Source organism: Oncorhynchus tshawytscha, linkage group LG08 (genome assembly GCF_018296145.1).
Source record: "Oncorhynchus tshawytscha isolate Ot180627B linkage group LG08, Otsh_v2.0, whole genome shotgun sequence".
NCBI lineage: Eukaryota > Metazoa > Chordata > Actinopteri > Salmoniformes > Salmonidae > Oncorhynchus > Oncorhynchus tshawytscha.
Genome location: NC_056436.1, coordinates 78,422,028 through 78,435,275, shown reverse-complemented (window position 1 = coordinate 78,435,275; position 13,248 = coordinate 78,422,028). Strand labels below are relative to the sequence as shown.

At 48.0% G+C, this 13,248-nt stretch overlaps 3 protein-coding genes across 4 annotated transcripts in view; 1 reads left to right on the top strand and 2 right to left on the bottom strand.

Moving 5' to 3' along the window:
• LOC112239335 (moesin-like) overlaps positions 1-13,248 on the top strand; it is a 168,493-nt gene that overhangs the window by 51,056 nt on the left and 104,189 nt on the right. The window lies entirely within an intron of this gene.
• LOC112239334 (zinc finger C4H2 domain-containing protein) overlaps positions 1-13,248 on the bottom strand; it is a 149,065-nt gene that overhangs the window by 46,295 nt on the left and 89,522 nt on the right. The gene's annotated exons all lie outside the window — the stretch shown is intronic.
• Positions 2,715-12,740, bottom strand: LOC112239586 (transcription factor COE1-A-like). Its single transcript, XM_042325999.1, has 4 exons — positions 11,750-12,740; positions 11,444-11,585; positions 4,953-5,083; positions 2,715-3,106 (listed from the first exon to the last, which is right to left on the bottom strand). Exons 1-4 carry the CDS (start codon positions 11,762-11,764, stop codon positions 2,960-2,962), a joined length of 435 nt encoding a protein of 144 aa, XP_042181933.1. The 5' UTR covers positions 11,765-12,740; the 3' UTR covers positions 2,715-2,959.

The following is a 13,248-nucleotide window of genomic DNA, read 5'->3' as shown; positions in this document are numbered from 1 at the left end:
ATTGACTTCTGAACGAGAGATGTTCATCATCATGCACCTCCAACATGCGTCCCAAATGGCATCCTATTACCTATATAGAGGATTACTTTTAATCAGGACCCATAGGGCTCATGTCAAAGGATTGCACTATACAGGGTGCCATTTGGGACACAACCAATCTACAGCCAGAAGCCTGCCAGCACTTCACAGCTCTTTACAGCCCTAACAGACCTCACAGGATTACAGCATTACATCTCTGCCTGGAGGAAGGGCTTGTAGCTTCTTTGATGAATGGTGATACATGTAAATGGACTTGTAGGAGAGAGAGAGAGGGAAGGAGAGAAAAAGCAGGCTGCCCAGAATAAAAACAGCTTTACATGTGAACATACACCCAGTTTCCTTTTCTCGACCCACTTCCCTGTTCTGTGTGTGTGTTAGGTCGTGGCTAAAAGTTTTGACAATGACACAAATATTAATTTTCACATAGTCTGCTGCCTCAGTTTGTATGATGGCAATTTGCATATACTCCAGAATGTTATGAAGAGTGATCAGATGAATTGCAATTAATTCCAAAGTCCCTCTTTGCCATAAAATTTAACTGAGTCCCCCCCAAAAATTATACTGCACTTCAGCCCTGACACAAAAGGACCAGCTGACATCATGTCAGTGATGATCTCGTTAACACAGGTGTGAGTGTTGACGAGGACAAGTCTGGAGATCACTCTGTCATGCTGATTGAGTTCAAACAAAAGTCTGGAAGCTTCAAAAGGAGGGTGGTGCTTGGAATCATTGTTCTTCCTCTGTCAGCCATGGTTACCTGCAAGGAAACACATGCCATCATCATTGCTTTGCACAAAAAGGGCTTCACAGGCAAGGATTATTGCTGCCAGTAAGATTGCACCTAAATCAACCATTTATCGGATCATCAGAACTTCAAGGAGAGTGATTCAATTGTTGTGAAGAAGGCTTCAGGGCGCCAAAGAAAGTCCAGCATGCGCCAGGACCATCTCCTAAAGTTGATTCAGCTGCGGGATCGGGGCACCACCAGCACAGAGCTTGCTCAGGAATGGCAGCAGGCAGGTGTGAGTGCATCTGCATGCACAGTGAGACAAAGACTTTGGAGGATGGCCTGGTGTCAAGAAGGGCAGCAAAGAAGCCACTTCTCCCCAGGAAAAACATCAGGGACAAACTGATATTCTGCAGAAGGTACAGGATTGGACTGCTGAGGACTGGGGTAAAGTCAATTTCTCTGATGAATCCCCTTTCTGATTGTTTGGGGCATCCGGAAAAAAGCTTTTCCAGAGAAGACAAGGTGAGCTCTACCATCAGTCCTGTGTTATGCCAACAGTAAAGCATCCTGAGACCATTCATGTGGGGTTGCTTCTCAGCCAAGGAGTGGCCTCACTCACAATTTTGCCGAAGAACACAGCCATGAATAAAGAATGGTACCAACACATCCTCCAAGAGCAACTTCTCCCAACCATCCAGGAACAGTTTGGTGAAGAACAATGCCTTTTCCAGCATGATGGAGCACCTTGCCATAAGGGAAAAGTGATAACGAGAAGTGGCTCGGGGAACAAAACATCGATATTTTGGGTCCATGGCCAGGAAACTCCCCAGACCTTAATCCCATTGAGAACTTGTGGTCAATCCTCAAGAGGCGGGTGGACAAACAAAAACCCACAAATTCTGACAAACTCCAAGATTTGATTATGCAAGAATGGGCTGCCATCAGTCAGGATGTGTCCCAGAAGTTAATTGACAGCATGCCAGGGCAGATTGCAGAGATCTTGAAAAAGAAGGGTCAACATTACAAATATTGACTCTGCATCAACTTCATGTAATTGTCAATAAAAGCCTTTGACAGTTATGAAATGCTTGTTATTATACTTCAGTATTCCATAGTAACATCTGACACAAATATATAAAGTCACTGAAGCAGCAAACTTTGTGGAAATTAATATTTGTGTCATTTTCAAAACTTTTGGCCACGACTGTACAGTATGTGTTTCTGTGTGTGTATGTGTGTGTGTGTGTGTGTTTGCGTGTGTGTGTGTTTATTCCAGTAGTAGCAGCAGTATTGTGTGTGATGAATTAATTAGGTCTGTGAGCAGGCAGCATGTGGTTCCTCTCCCCAACACAAGTTGATTAGTGATACCAGCTGTCCCCGTGTGTGTGTGAATGTGTATGTGTGTGTGTGCATGTCAATGTGCCATGCCCTTGCCAGCTGCCAAGCCACACCATGCCAGTACTATATGATTACCGACTGGCACTAAAACCCAGACTGGAGCCAATCACCAGCCAGGAGGCCAAGATGGCCGACCATGGTAATCCCATAGTCCCTTCTCCCATCTCCTCTCCCTCTCCTCTCCTCTCTCTCTCTCTCTCCTCTCCTCTCCTATCCTATCCTATCCTATCCTATCCTCTCCTTTCATTGCTCCTCACTCCCCTCTCTCCCCCCCTCTCCTTTCACTCCTCTCCCATCCCTCTCCTCTCTCCCCCCTCTCCTTTCATTGCTCTTCACTCCCCTCTCTCCCCACTCCCTCTCCCATCCCTCTCCTCTCCCCCCCTCCTCTTTCATTTGCTCCTCCTCCCCTCTCTCGCCACTCCTCTCCTATCCCTCCTCCTCTCTCCCCCTCTCTCCTTTCATTTCTCCTCCTCCCTTCTCTCCACTCTCCACTCTCCTCTCATCCCCAGTGTATATGTTAATAAATTAAGGTGTATTTACCTGGGAATATGTAGCATCAAGTGTGTTAAATTAAGATGTATTTACCTGGAAATATGTAGCATCAGGTGTGTTAAATTAAGGTGTATTTACCTGGGAATATGTAGCATCAAGTGTGTTAAATTAAGATGTATTTACCTGGAAATATGTAGCATCAGGTGTGTTAAATTAAGGTGTATTTACCTGTGTATATGAAGCGTCCAGGTGTGTTAAATGAAGGTGTATTTACCTGTGTATATGAAGCGTCCAGGTGTGTTAAATTAAGGTGTATTTACCTGTGTATATGAAGCGTCCAGGTGTGCCCTTGCAGAACTGTTTAGACTTGTATGACAGAGTGACCTCTACAACCCCAGGGATGTGTCTTGGGGGAGTCTGCACCCGGATGGCGTGGGCTGTGATCAGCTACGGAGGGGGACAGGGGACAAAGGAAGGTTGTAATATTACATATCTACTTCACTTGCTAGAGGTGTCACTACAGACCCTGGTTCGATTCTAGGCTGTATCACAACCGGCCGTGATTGGGAGTCCCATAGGGTGGTGCACAATTGGCCCAGCGTTGTCCGAGTTTGGCCGGTGTATTCATTGTATCTCATTGTAAATAATAATTTGTTCTTAACTGACAGTTAAAAAAGGTTAAATAAAATGTTAATAAAAACAAGTTCTACACAGTGACTTCGGAAAGTATTCAGACCCTAGACTTTTTCCACATTTTGTTGGGTTACAGCCTTATTATAAAAATGTTTACATAGTTTTTTTCCCCTCATCAATGTACAACAATACCCCATAATGACAAAGCAAAAATTGATTTTGGGATTTTTGTGAAGAAAAAATGGAAAAAACAACTGAAATATCACATTTACATAAGTATTCAGACCGTTTCCTCAGTACTTAGTTGAAGCACCTTTGGCAGCGATTTCAGCCTTGAGTCTTCTTGGGTATTACACTGCAAGCTTAGCACACCTGTATTTGGGAGTTTCTCCCATTCTTCTCTGCAGATCCTCTCAAGCTCTGTCAGGTTGGATGGGGAGCGTCGATGTACAGCTATTTTCAATTCTCTCTCCAGAGATGTTTGATTGAGTTCAAGTCTGGGCTCTGGCTGGGCCACTCAAGGACATTCAGAGACTTGTCCCGAAGTCTTGCCTGTCTGCTTAGGGTCATTGTCATGTACGAAAGTGAACCTTTCACCCCAGTCTGAGGTCCTGAGCGCTCTGGAGCAGGTTTTCATCAAGGATCTCTCTGTACTTTGCTCCGTTCATCTTTCCCTCAACCCTGACTAGTCTCCCAGTTCCTGCCGCTGAAAGACATCCCCACAGCATGATGCTGCCACCACCATGCTTCACCTTAGGGATGCTGCCACCACCACGCTTCACCTTAGGGATGCTGCTGCCACCACCATGCTTCACCTTAGGGATGGTGCCACCACCATGCTTCACCTTAGGGATGCTGCCAAAACCATGCTTCACCTTAGGGATGGTGCCACCACCATGCTTCACCTTAGGGATGCTGCCACCACCACGCTTCACGTTAGGGATGCTGCCACCACCATGCTTCACCTTAGGGATGGTGCCACCACCATGCTTCACCTTAGGGATGGTGCCACCACCATGCTTCACCGTAGGGATGGTGCCAGGTTTCCCACAGACATGGCTCTTGGCATTCAGGCCAAAGAGTTAAATTTTGCTTTCATCTGACCATGGTGTGAGAGTCCTTTAGGTGCGTTTTGGCAAACTCCAAGCGGGCTGTCATGTACCTTTTACTGAGGAGTGTCTTCCGTCTGGCCACTCTACCATAAAGGCCTGATTGGTTGAGTGCTACAGAGATGGTTGTCCTTGCGGAAGGTTCTCTCATCTCCACAGGGGAACTCTGGAGCTCTGTCAGTGACCATCGGGTTCTTGGGCAGCTCCTGACCAAGGATCTTCTTCCCGATTGCTCAATTTGGCCGGGCGACCAGCTCCAGAAAGAGCCTGGGTGGTTCCAAACTTCTAACCCTCACCCTAACCCCAAAAAACTATATTTAACCCTTGCTACTAACCCTAACTCTTAGCGTAATTCTACCCTTAACCCTAAACCCCCAGAAATAACATTTGACCTTGTGGGGACTAACAAAATGTCCCCAGTTTGTGAAATTTTTGTTTGTTCACAATTTTTGTCAAACAAACACACAACAAACACACACACACACACACACACACACACACACACACACACACACACACACACACACAAAACAGATTAATATGCTACTGACCTCACTCCAGACCAGCATGGTACCAAATATGACCTGAAGTCCATCAAAGAAGTTTTCTCCAATGATAATTACTGTAGCCCCGCCTGTAGTCCAGCCCTCACTGGGGCTGATGGCCTTGATACAAGGGGTGGCTGTTGAGGGAGGGAGATCAGAAATATAGCTTTAACTCCCACAGTACAGTTTCTCCCTTCTGATTGATTCTATGAAGAGAAAAACTCAATTCTCCAATTCATAAGCAGGTCTGCTGTGAGGCGTAATACTGACCCCTGGATCTTATGATTACAGGCTTTACATTACTGGATCAGATTGGAGAAAAGAACAGCAGTGGAATTACAAATAAATAATAAATAAAGGCTTAATCTCCTCAACTTTACAGATCTCAGCTTGTCAGACATGATGTCATTCTCCAAAGCAGGGTAATCCACTTTACTACAGAATGACTTCTGCTCTTTCCCCATCTCTCTTCTGCCTCTCTCTCCTCTCTTTCTTTACCCTCCTCTCTCTCTGTCATCCTTCCCTTTCCTCTCTCTTCACTCTCCCCTCTCTCCCCTCCCTCCTCTGCCTCTCTCCCTTTTCATCTCTCCTCCTCTTCATCCTGCACGTATTTTCATCGACCCTGATGGCGTGTGTGTGTGAGTCAACCAGATGGTGAAACATGAATCCATGTGATATGATTAACATTTGGGGTCTTCCTCTCTGCCATCTGTTGTGTTCGTTGCTCCTCTAGTACTGCCTATCGCAAGCCCTGATACCGCAAGCCCTGATACCGCAAGCCCTGATACCGCAAGCCCTGATACCGCAAGCCCTGATACCGCAAGCCCTGATACCGCAATAAATATCATTGTGCGCTGATTGCCTAGTACTGCCTCAAACAGGCCCTGATACCGCAATACATATCATTGTGCGCTGATTGCCTAGTACTGCCTCAAACAGGCCCTGATACCGCAATACATATCATTGTGCGCTGATTGCCTAGTACTGCCTCAAACAGGCCCTGATACCGCAATACATATCATTGTGCGCTGATTGCCTAGTACTGCCTCAAACAGGCCCTGATACCGCAATACATATCATTGTGCGCTGATTGCCTAGTACTGCCTCAAACAGGCCCTGATACCGCAATACATATCATTGTGCGCTGATTGCCTAGTACTGCCTCAAACAGGCCCTGATACCGCAATACATATCATTGTGCGCTGATTGCCTAGTACTGCCTCAAACAGGCCCTGATACCGCAATACATATCAATGTGCGCTGATTGCCTAGTACTGCCTCAAACAGGCCCTGATACCGCAATACATATCATTGTGCGCTGATTGCCTAGTACTGCCTCAAACAGGCCCTGATACCGCAATACATATCATTGTGCGCTGATTGCCTAGTACTGCCTCAAACAGGCCCTGATACCGCAATACATATCATTGTGCGCTGATTGCCTAGTACTGCCTCAAACAGGCCCTGATACTTCACAAAACCTCCTCTCCTCTCCTCTCTCATGCATCCTTCTTCTCCCAGCTCCCCTACTTCTTCCATCTCTACTCTCACACCTATCCTCTCTCCCCATGCTCCCTGACTCTCTTCCCTGTAATGTTGTGTTCTCCTCCACTCTCTTCCCTGTAATGTAATGTTGTGTTCTCCTCCACTCTCTTCCCTGTAATGTTGTGTTCTCCTCCACTCTCTTCCCTGCAATGTTCTGTTCTCCTCCACTCTCTTCCCTGTAATGTTGTGTTCTCCTCCACTCTCTTCCCTGTAATGTTGTGTTCTCCTCCACTCTCTTCCCTGTAATGTTGTGTTCTCCTCCACTCTCTTCCCTGTAATGTAATGTTGTGTTCTCCTCCACTCTCTTCCCTGTAATGTTGTGTTCTCCTCCACTCTCTTCTCTGTAATGTTGTGTTCTCCTCCACTCTCTTCCCTGTAATGTTGTGTTCTCCTCCACTCTCTTCCCTGTAATGTTCTGTTCTCCTCCACTCTCTTCCCTGTAATGTTGTGTTCTCCTCCACTCTCTTCCCTGTAATGTTGTGTTCTCCTCCACTCTCTTCCCTGTAATGTTCTGTTCTCCTCCACTCTCTTCCCTGTAATGTTGTGTTCTCCTCCACTCTCTTCCCTGTAATGTTGTGTTCTCCTCCACTCTCTTCCCTGTAATGTAATGTTGTGTTCTCCTCCACTCTCTTCCCTGTAATGTTGTGTTCTCCTCCACTCTCTTCCCTGTAATGTTGTGTTCTCCTCCACTCTCTTCCCTGTAATGTAATGTTGTGTTCTCCTCCACTCTCTTCTCTGTAATGTTCTGTTCTCCTCCACTCTCTTCCCTGTAATGTTGTGTTCTCCTCCACTCTCTTCTCTGTAATGTTGTGTTCTCCTCCACTCTCTTCCCTGTAATGTTGTGTTCTCCTCCACTCTCTTCCCTGTAATGTTGTGTTCTCCTCCACTCTCTTCCCTGTAATGTTGTGTTCTCCTCCACTCTCTTCCCTGTAATGTTGTGTTCTCCTCCACTCTCTTCCCTGTAATGTTGTGTTCTCCTCCACTCTCTTCCCTGTAATGTTGTGTTCTCCTCCACTCTCTTCCCTGTAATGTTGTGTTCTCCTCCACTCTCTTCCCTGTAATGTTGTGTTCTCCTCCACTCTCTTCCCTGTAATGTTGTGTTCTCCTCCACTCTCTTCCCTGTAATGTAATGTTGTGTTCTCCTCCACTCTCTTCCCTGTAATGTTGTGTTCTCCTCCACTCTCTTCCCTGTAATGTTGTGTTCTCCTCCACTCTCTTCCCTGTAATGTAATGTTGTGTTCTCCTCCACTCTCTTCTCTGTAATGTTCTGTTCTCCTCCACTCTCTTCCCTGTAATGTTGTGTTCTCCTCCACTCTCTTCTCTGTAATGTTGTGTTCTCCTCCACTCTCTTCCCTGTAATGTTGTGTTCTCCTCCACTCTCTTCCCTGTAATGTTGTGTTCTCCTCCACTCTCTTCCCTGTAATGTTGTGTTCTCCTCCACTCTCTTCCCTGTAATGTTGTGTTCTCCTCCACTCTCTTCCCTGTAATGTTGTGTTCTCCTCCACTCTCTTCCCTGTAATGTTGTGTTCTCCTCCACTCTCTTCCCTGTAATGTTGTGTTCTCCTCCACTCTCTTCCCTGTAATGTTGTGTTCTCCTCCACTCTCTTCCCTGTAATGTAATGTTCTGTTCTCCTCCACTCTCTTCCCTGTAATGTTGTGTTCTCCTCCACTCTCTTCCCTGTAATGTTCTGTTCTCCTCCACTCTCTTCCCTGTAATGTTGTGTTCTCCTCCACTCTCTTCCCTGTAATGTTGTGTTCTCCTCCACTCTCTTCCCTGTAATGTTGTGTTCTCCTCCACTCTCTTCCCTGTAATGTTGTGTTCTCCTCCACTCTCTTCCCTGTAATGTTGTGTTCTCCTCCACTCTCTTCCCTGTAATGTTGTGTTCTCCTCCACTCTCTTCCCTGTAATGTTGTGTTCTCCTCCACTCTCTTCCCTGTAATGTTGTGTTTCTCCTCCACTCTCTTCCCTGTAATGTTGTGTTCTCCTCCACTCTCTTCCCTGTAATGTTCTGTTCTCCTCCACTCTCTTCCCTGTAATGTTGTGTTCTCCTCCACTCTCTTCCCTGTAATGTTGTGTTCTCCTCCACTCTCTTCTCTGTAATGTAATGTTGTGTTCTCCTCCACTCTCTTCCCTGTAATGTTGTGTTCTCCTCCACTCTCTTCCCTGTAATGTTGTGTTCTCCTCCACTCTCTTCCCTGTAATGTTGTGTTCTCCTCCACTCTCTTCCCTGTAATGTTGTGTTCTCCTCCACTCTCTTCCCTGTAATGTTGTGTTCTCCTCCACTCTCTTCCCTGTAATGTTGTGTTCTCCTCCACTCTCTTCCCTGTAATGTTGTGTTCTCCTCCACTCTCTTCCCTGTAATGTTGTGTTCTCCTCCACTCTCTTCCCTGTAATGTTCTGTTCTCCTCCACTCTCTTCCCTGTAATGTTGTGTTCTCCTCCACTCTCTTCCCTGTAATGTTGTGTTCTCCTCCACTCTCTTCCCTGTAATGTTGTGTTCTCCTCCACTCTCTTCCCTGTAATGTTGTGTTCTCCTCCACTCTCTTCCCTGTAATGTTGTGTTCTCCTCCACTCTCTTCCCTGTAATGTTCTGTTCTCCTCCACTCTCTTCCCTGTAATGTTGTTTTCTCCTCCACTCTCTTCCCTGTAATGTTGTGTTCTCCCCCTGCTCTATTCCTCCTTCTATTCCTTATTTCCCCCCTCTCCATATGGGCCCTGGTGTAAAATACTACACCATTTAGAGAATAAGGTGCCATTTGGGACACAGACCTTGAAAATAGTCATCACAGCGACTTAAAACTTAACGCTGAATCTTAATGTAATCTAGTGTGCTTTATCACCCAAATCCAGTCATAGTTTGATCACAATGGTCCCTGGGGTTGAGGTCGTTCCACACAGGAAAAATATGTTCCTGTTATTTACCGTCAGGGAAAAGATCATGAGAATCTAACTGGATTACTTTGAGTTGGAGGAAAGTATTAGGGGTTTCAGTGTGTGTGTGTGTGTGTGTGTGTGTGTGTGTGTGTGTGTGTGTGTGTTGTGTTCGCGCGAGATCGAGCACGCTTGTGTGTGTTAACCTGGGAAAAGCTTTGGGGGGGGTAGAGGCTGGAGGATAAACCCAGCCAGGTCTCATAGGAAATAAGCTCAGCTTGGTCTTTAAGCTTCCTGGGCTCTCATGAACCATAGTCCTGCTACGACACATGGTCCTCATAAGACACTATGGCAGTTCTAACAAGAGCCGGCCACTGGGGAATACAGGATTCACTGCTGCTCTCATCATCTCAGAGGGAAAAGGAAGGAGAGGAGAGGGGAGGATAAGAGAGGAAAAGGAAGGAGAGAAGAGGGGGAGAAGAGAGGAAGAGGGGGAGAAGAGAGGAAGAGGGGGGAGGAGAGGAGAGGAGAGGAGAGGAGGGGGGATAAGAGAGGAAAAGGAAGGAGAGAAGAGGGGGAGAAGAGAGGAAGAGGGGGGAGAGGAGAGGAGAGAAAAAGGAAGGAGAGGAGAGGGAGAGGAGAGGAGAGGAGAGGAGAGGAGAGGAGAGGAGAGGAGAGGAGAGGAGAGGAGAGGAGAGGAGGGGGAGAAGAGAGGAGAATGAAGGAGAGGAGAGGAGGGAAGAGGAGAGGGGAGAAGAGAGGAAAGGAAGGAGAGGAGAGGAGAGGAGAGGAGAGGGGGAGAAGAGAGGAAAAGGAAGGAGAGGAGAGGGGAGAAGAGAGGAAAAGGAAGGGGAGGAGAGGAGAGGGGGAGAAGAGAGGAAAAGGAAGGAGAGGAGAGGAGAGGGGGAGAAGAGAGGAAAAAGGAAGGAGAGGAGAGGAGAGGGGGAGGAGAGAGGAAAAGGAGGGAGAGAGAGGAGAGGAGAGGGGGGAGGAGAGAGGAAAAGGAAGGAGAGGAGAGGGGGAAGAGAGGAAAAGAAAGGAGAGGAGAGGGGGAAGAGAGGAAAAGAAAGGAGAGGAGAGGGGGAAGAGAGGAAAAGGAGAGGAGAGGAGGTGAGAAGAGCGGAAAAGGAAGGAGAGGAGAGGAGAGAGGAAAAGAAAGGAGAGGAGAGGGGGATAAGAGAGGAAAAGGAAGGAGAGGAGAGGTGAGAAGAGAGGAAAAGAAAGGAGAGGAGAGATGAGGAGGTGAGAAGAGAGGAGAGGAGAGGAGAGAAGAGGGGGAGAAGAGAGGAAAAGGAAGGAGAGGAGGGGAGAGGTGGGAGGAGAGAGGAAAAGGAAGGAGAGAAGAGGAGAGAGAGGGGGAGAAGAGGGAAAAGAGAGGAGAGGAGAGGAGAGGAGAGGAGAGGAGAGGGGAGAAGAGAGGAAAAGAGAGGAGAGGAGAGGAGAGGAGAGGAGAGGAGAGGAGAGGAGAGGAGAGGAGAGGAGAGGAGAGGAGAGGAGAGGAAAGGAAAGGAGAGGGGGATAAGAGAGGAAAAGGAAGGAGAGGAGAGGTGAGAAGAGAGGAAAAGATAGGAGAGGAGGGGAGAAGAAGAGATAAATAAAGTGAAGGAAGAGGGATGTATTGATAGGAGGGAGAAGGAGAGGAGAGGAGAGGGGGAAAAGAGAGGAGAGGAAGGAGAGGAGAGAAGATGGGGAGAAGAGAGGAAAGGAAGGAGAGGAGAGGAGGTGAGAAGAGAGGAAAAGAAAGGAGAGGAGAGTGGGTGAGAAGAGAGGAGAAGGAAGGATAGGAGAGGGGGAGAAGAGAGGAAAAGGAAGGAGAGGAGAGGAGAGGGGGAGAAGAGAGGAAAAGGAAGGAGAGGGAGAGAAGAGAGGAAAAGGAAGGAGAGGAGAGGAGAGGAGAGGAGAGGAGAGGAGAGGAGAGGAGAGGAGAGGAGAGGAGAGGAGGAGAGAGGAGAGGAGAGGGGGGGAGAAGAGAGGAAAAGGAAGGAGAGGAGTGGGGAGGGGGAGAAGAGAGAGAAATAAAGTGAGGGAAGAGGAAAGTAGCGATAGAGTTGAGGAGGGAGAAAAAGATAGAGAGAGTTTACCATGCTCCAGGTACGAGGGTGTTCCTTCTGAAGGGTCTTGTCTCCTGGCCCTTCGACCGTGTTTAGAGTTGTTGTGGACAAACATGTTGTCAGACACAGAGAGGACATGTCCGTCCACACTCACCGTGGTAGACACCACCACCTGGGACAGACAGGGACAGGAGGCACAAAAGACATAGAGGAAAAGGGGACAGGGGTACAGACAAGGACACGTGAGACAGAACCTGAAAGCTACCATCAAACAGCATTACTGTTGTGTCTAATGAAATTATGTACAATTAGGCTTTATGGTTCTCTCTCTCCCACCTGAAATCGTCTCATGTCTCGTGGGTTCCCTGCATTCTTCAGACAGTTCTGGTTGCATTTCAGGAAGAACTTGAGGAAGAACCTGGAGAGAGAGGAGACCAGAAAACAGTCTCATGCATCATCGCTTTTGTTTCCTGACCTAATAGAGCTGCGTTTAATCAGACAGCAATGAGAGCAGCCGCTGTGTGTGTGTGTGTGTGTGTGTACCCCACAGGGTGTTTTGATGCATCTGGTGCAGTTGTGCAGTAGTTAGAGGGAAGGTGCATGCCTACTTCCCACCTGCTTGTAACCCTCTCGCTTACAGCTTGCTTCCACTGGCGAGCACTTGTGGCAAACCGGGAAGCTCTGCATGTAAGCCTTCACTTGCCAGTATACAGCCTCTCCTTCACCAAGACGCCTGCCGGGCCTCCTCGTGGTAACACCCGTTAACTGGGCGTCCCCGTGGTCCCAGGCTCACTCGGCAGGGGATCTTGGAGCTACAGCGGTACCCAGAGGTGCAGTGCACAGGCCCACATTATGTGGACACGCCCTGGCATCGGCCAACCACCGTGCCACTGCCTTGTGGGTAAGTCTGGGAAGACAAAGTTTATGGGAGCTCACTCTGTGAGAAAAGTAACATGCTGGTGGCGTGCAACAGGCGGTGCTTCCACGGAGGTGCTGGTCGTCTTGGACTTTTTTCCATGTCACCAGAGCCCATTCCAACAGCGAAGAAATTATGTTGGGACAAGCACATCCTCTATGTCCCCTATGTGCCCTATGTCTCCTTGTACACAGATGACTGCGCTCGTGGCCCGTACCCCAGAAGCTGTACAAGCCACCCTCACAGCAGCTGTTAGAGCATACAGCAGAATGGGGCTGTCTGTTAACATCCCAAAACAGAGGTCCCAAGTCAGTGGTCATCTGATCCTCCACCAGAAACACATTCTCCATCTCAGACTCATTCCCTGGCTGCTGTAACACACTTTAAATACCTTGGAAGCATCCTCTCAGAAGACTGTGACATTGACCAGGATTTCCAGAATCTTTTGAACGGCAGGGAAGATGTAAAAAAAACATCAACCAGCACCTACAAACCAAAGTTGCAGTCCACCAGGCAGTGTGTGTATCTCCACTCCTTTATGGATGTGGAACATGGACAGTCCATGTACTTAGTGATCCTACAGAGAACCAACTGCAGGAGCATTGAGGCATCCATCACACACCACCAGCTCAGATGGCTCGGACATGCCATCCTGATACCAGAGGATCGCCTGCCGCAAAAGATGCTGTAGGGACAGCTGCAACTGGGACAGATGCTGTAGGGACAGCTGCAACTGGGACAGATGCTGTAGGGACAGCTGCAACTGGGACAGATACTGTAGGGACAGCTGCAACTGGGACAGATGCTGTAGGGACAGCTGCAACTGGGAGAGATGCTGTAGGGACAGCTGCAACTGGGACAGATACTGTAGGGACAGCTGCCCCTGGGACAGATGCTGTAGGGACAGCTGCAACGGGGA

Coding starts and splice junctions, on each gene's coding strand:
- LOC112239586 (XM_042325999.1), bottom strand. Junction 5,084..11,443: donor ACCCTCGTACCTGGAGCATG/GTAAACTCTCTC, acceptor CTCCCTCAACAG/CCACCCCTTGTATCAAGGCC. Junction 3,107..4,952: donor CCATGCTGGTCTGGAGTGAG/GTCAGTAGCATA, acceptor CCCCCTCCGTAG/CTGATCACAGCCCACGCCAT.